Source organism: Cenococcum geophilum (assembly GCF_001692895.1).
Source record: "Cenococcum geophilum 1.58 unplaced genomic scaffold K441scaffold_4, whole genome shotgun sequence".
Taxonomy (NCBI): Eukaryota; Fungi; Ascomycota; class Dothideomycetes; order Gloniales; family Gloniaceae; genus Cenococcum; species Cenococcum geophilum.
The window spans coordinates 2,516,307-2,520,481 of NW_027137562.1; the positions used below are offsets into that span (position 1 = coordinate 2,516,307).

Sequence of the window (4,175 nt, forward strand, 5' to 3'; positions counted from 1 at the left end):
TAGTCTGCGTGGGCCTAATAGGGATCCGAATCGGACGTTAAGCAATGAATTATTATTATTAATATATATAGTAGTGTTAATTAAGGTGTAAACAAAAAGGAATACTAAGATATTTTGATGTTCCAATATTTTAATGTTCGTCACGTGGATTCTGCCATAACTTACCGCGCGCACTTTTTTTCTAACCAATCAGAAGCCGGCTTGGCAGGAGTTTGAAATCTAGGACCCGAAAATATAGACCACTCGTACCTCGGGTCAATAAGAATGATCGTAGTGCCAATGCTCTAGAAAATTGGCCCCTTGTGCGCAGCCAACAAAATCGACCCATCTTCTCCCTGACCTACCGAAGACGTTAACTTAATGACGTTGAATTTCTCGTCTCCAGACATTTCTGTTAAAACGGGGCTGCACCCTCCATGTGCAAAACAGGGCTCCTAGAACTAGCGCTGTGCCTCCAGCCACTCAACGCGACCGTGCATGGACAACCAATCATGTCCACCACTTAACTCAAGATTGCGACAGCGCAGCGGAAATATACAGTATATTTAGATTGCCCTCAACGGTCGCCCATCAGTTAGTTGTGGTCATGCTGTCGATCGTCCTTAATCGACGGTCAGGAACATTCCATCCAGTCTGAATGTCCAGGTGTCACCCTAACGCGATCAAGACACGATTTGGGATCGAACTATTCCAAGACTCTTCTCGAATCTCGGCGATGTTGACCCTGTAGGCGACTCCATCTCGTTGTTCGACTTGCAAGACGATCTTCTGAGGGGGGTACTGGATCGGCCGGTTATTGGCAATCACCACGAACTCGACATCCTTCTTCACTCCTCTTGCTTCCACTACTGTAGTCCGACAAGCCCCCGTCAGACCGACCACATTCCCTTCTGCGTCCAGAACTTCGAATTGCCCAATCTCGTGATCTCGTTGACTTGTCCTCAGAGTTCTCTTTACAGGCCCTGAAAGTGTGAACCGGGAAATCTCGGTCCAGAAGAAGAGCAACTCATCGTCCGGGGTATCGGACATGCGGTCAGGTGTCAGACCTGGACAGTTCGAGTAGATTGCATCCAACGTAATTGCAAGCGGGGTGGTTGGCTTCGTGTTCTGGATCATGAAGTTCACCTGTACGTGTCGAGGGTTGTCAGCAGCGACCCTCGAAACTTTGACTAGCCGAAGAGGTGAATTCCGAAGTATATAACAGAGAACCTGCGGCTCAATTCTTCGCATCCGTCAGCAAGGTGTGTTCATGTCAAGGCTCTGCAGAGAATGTAGTACCCTTCATCGATATACTTGTCCTCAAAACGGATTACCACAGCGCCTTCCCATCCGATCCACGACCAGCTGGGAAACGGAACCTTCCGCTTTAACGTAGTGGCCGGAAGGGTGGTTAATCCCTCTCTTCGAGCGAGCCCCTCACGATAAGGCTCCCAGCAGAGACCAATTTCGAAGCGGGCAGATGCAGGCAGTCCCCATAGGAATGGCTCTTGCACAAAAGATGTACACTCATTGAGAACAGCCGAGAAGGCATCGTGTGCGTCGCCTTGTATTGTGAGTCGTCTTTCTCCATAGTCTCGAACGAGCCTTGCTAGTTGATACCAGACCTGAGCTTGAGGGTCTTCTGGTACGCACGAGTGAGCCACCGAGGGATCCAGAACGAATTCTCTCTCTTGGACCGAGAACCAGTTGGTTTTGGCTAGGTTCGTCTCCAAAAATGCTTCTTCCCACCACTGACACTTTCTGCAAGCCCAGAAAAGCTGCTGATCTGTGAAAGTCAGCACGCGCCGGGACAACACTTTTTCTTGCAGTGTCCACCCTCTGCTAGACCAGTGGAGATCCTCAGCATAATGGGCCCAGTGAGACCTTCGTGGTGTCAACGTAGATAGCAACCGAATCGGAGGCCGCCCGTGTGTCGCGGGCTTGACCAGCACTTCGTGCTGCTCGGCAGTCCGTGGCAAGTTGAGACCAGGTAGTCCAGCCTCCGCATCGTGGCCAGATCCAGCGACGATGGTGAATAAGGCACACTTATAAATATCTCCCATACTGCCTATTTGAGTTGATTTGTCGTCATCGTCGTCTTGGAGAATGCAGAGTGCGTCGACCCAGAGATAAGGTAGCCTCATCCTGGATGAGAATGTGATTGCGTCTTCGATAGTCTTGGAAACAGTGCCGTTCAGAGCACCGGCAGACGTAAGTGCTCTGAGATTTCCATGCTTCAGTTGCAATCTTTGAGGAGTTATACCCCAGATATAGCTCAAAGTCGCATATCGGAAGTTCTCTAAATCCGCATTCTGGAACTCCACGAGACTCTTGTCTTCGATATCGATCAGACGGAAAACCGATATGATCCTGCCCAATCTCGTTAGCACCTAGGTCTCACTTGGGAGAGAAATCAAGTACTTCGGCTTTCTAACTCCATCTTTCCTACTGCAGTTCTGTCCGTGGTTTGCCAGGCACTCCTTGAGCCAACACTTGGGCAATTCTAAGTCAATAAGAGCCGGCCTCTTTCGTCCACCGAACAGTTGTTGGCTAGACAAGATTCGCTCATCATGGAACAAGTCGGCGGTTGCCGCATGATGTTCTGGATCAAGAGTCTGGAAGCATTCGTTCAAGACAGTCCACGAGCGAGGCACCACATCTAAAGTCGTCTCTATCGATCCGGGCTCCAAAGACTCGCCTGACTCAAAGCTGTGCCACCTAAGTGACATACGTCGTAGGTAGAAAGAAAATGAGCCTCTATCGAACCTGCCTTGACTGACAGAAGCAGGCAGCTTCCATTGTGTTTCCGATGGTGGTTTTAAGGCTGCACTCCAATATATGTCTGCTTGACAGATTGGATTTTCCGCAAACAAGGCAGATTTTTGACTTCGTAAGTTTGAATCATCCAAGACAGCAACAATTGCCCGGCAAAGAGGACAGGTTGCTGCCGATTCATCGATCCGCTGCTGCGTTCCTAAACGCCATCTCGGGCCCACTAGATCGGAGGTGTCAAATTTGAACGGGTACTCTCCATATATCTCAGCTCCTTTGTTGAGTCTCAGTATTGAATCGACGGTCGGGTTTTGGAGATATTCGAAGTCGATCGCTGCGCAGTAGCTGCATAGCTTGTGGTTATCCATTTACTTTGAGTTTGACGACTTGATTCTTGAACTGGAGGAGCTGGAGATGCCCCGGTGAGGCCCAGCCACTAATGAGTCACCTACCGGCACTGCCACTACCACTTACAGTAAAAACTCCTTATAACGATAACGGTGTTATAACGATATACTCTATATTACGATCTACACCCCTTAACCAAGCCCTTTTTGGTGTAATATTACGATATTCTGACATTTAACGATATCGTAGGGGTGGCCCCACCAAAATCGTTATAAGGAGTTTTTAATTCGTCAGATTTGACCTTTCCTCACCGTAAGTTCAGCCATCAATCTTCATCACACAACGATTAAAATCTATTAAAATAATACTCAGATCCTACTCTCTATACTTAATTCTATCTTATTTATTATGCCTAGATCTTAAAATCCTTAAAGGCAACGTCGTTATAGGTTCTCTAACTTTAAGCGTCAGAAAATACGCGCCTACCACATAAAACACCCTTACTTATTACAAAAATACGTTGCTTTATAGGTAAGCAACTTCCTCCGTTAAAAGATCAATTAATCCTTAATATTAGAAATACTAAGCGACAAATTTAACCACCTTAATTTAGCTAAATTGCCACGCGGGCACGGCGGGCGAGAGCGATAGCGAGCTAGCGAACATCCTCTCCTTAAGGAAGCTCTCTTTAAGTGGCACCAACGCCTATAGATCTTACGCATTCCTATTACGGGCGATCTTATATATACTGCCGCATCTTAATTGTGGCAACGGATACCTCTACTAGCTTAATTGCCTGAGCTAAGGTGGTTAATTAGGGGCTAGAGGGTTTCAAATCTCGCAACGGAATTCGCAAAAGAAAGCAATATAGCGAGGCTGCGTCAGTCAATATGGAAGGTGCTGAAGATCGCATAATAGAGCTTCGTGCGATCGTCGTGTCTTTTCCGTTAAAGGATATTTATAATATAGATAAGACTGGGCTCTTTTAGAAGGCTATATTAGATACTACACTGGCTACTAAAGCTCTCTCAGGAACGAAAAAGTAGAAGGCAAGAGTCTCTCTAGCTAATTGCTCT

General features: G+C 47.2%; 1 protein-coding gene across 1 annotated transcript; it reads right to left on the reverse strand.

The window, feature by feature from the left end:
* Positions 1-648: 648 nt before the first annotated feature.
* On the reverse strand, positions 649-3,119 carry K441DRAFT_673648 (HET-domain-containing protein; the record flags this gene model as incomplete). Its single annotated transcript, XM_067650668.1, has 3 exons — positions 649-1,222; positions 1,279-2,349; positions 2,401-3,119. 3 exons carry the CDS (start codon positions 3,117-3,119, stop codon positions 649-651), a joined length of 2,364 nt encoding a protein of 787 aa, XP_067508827.1.
* Positions 3,120-4,175: the final 1,056 nt, after the last annotated feature.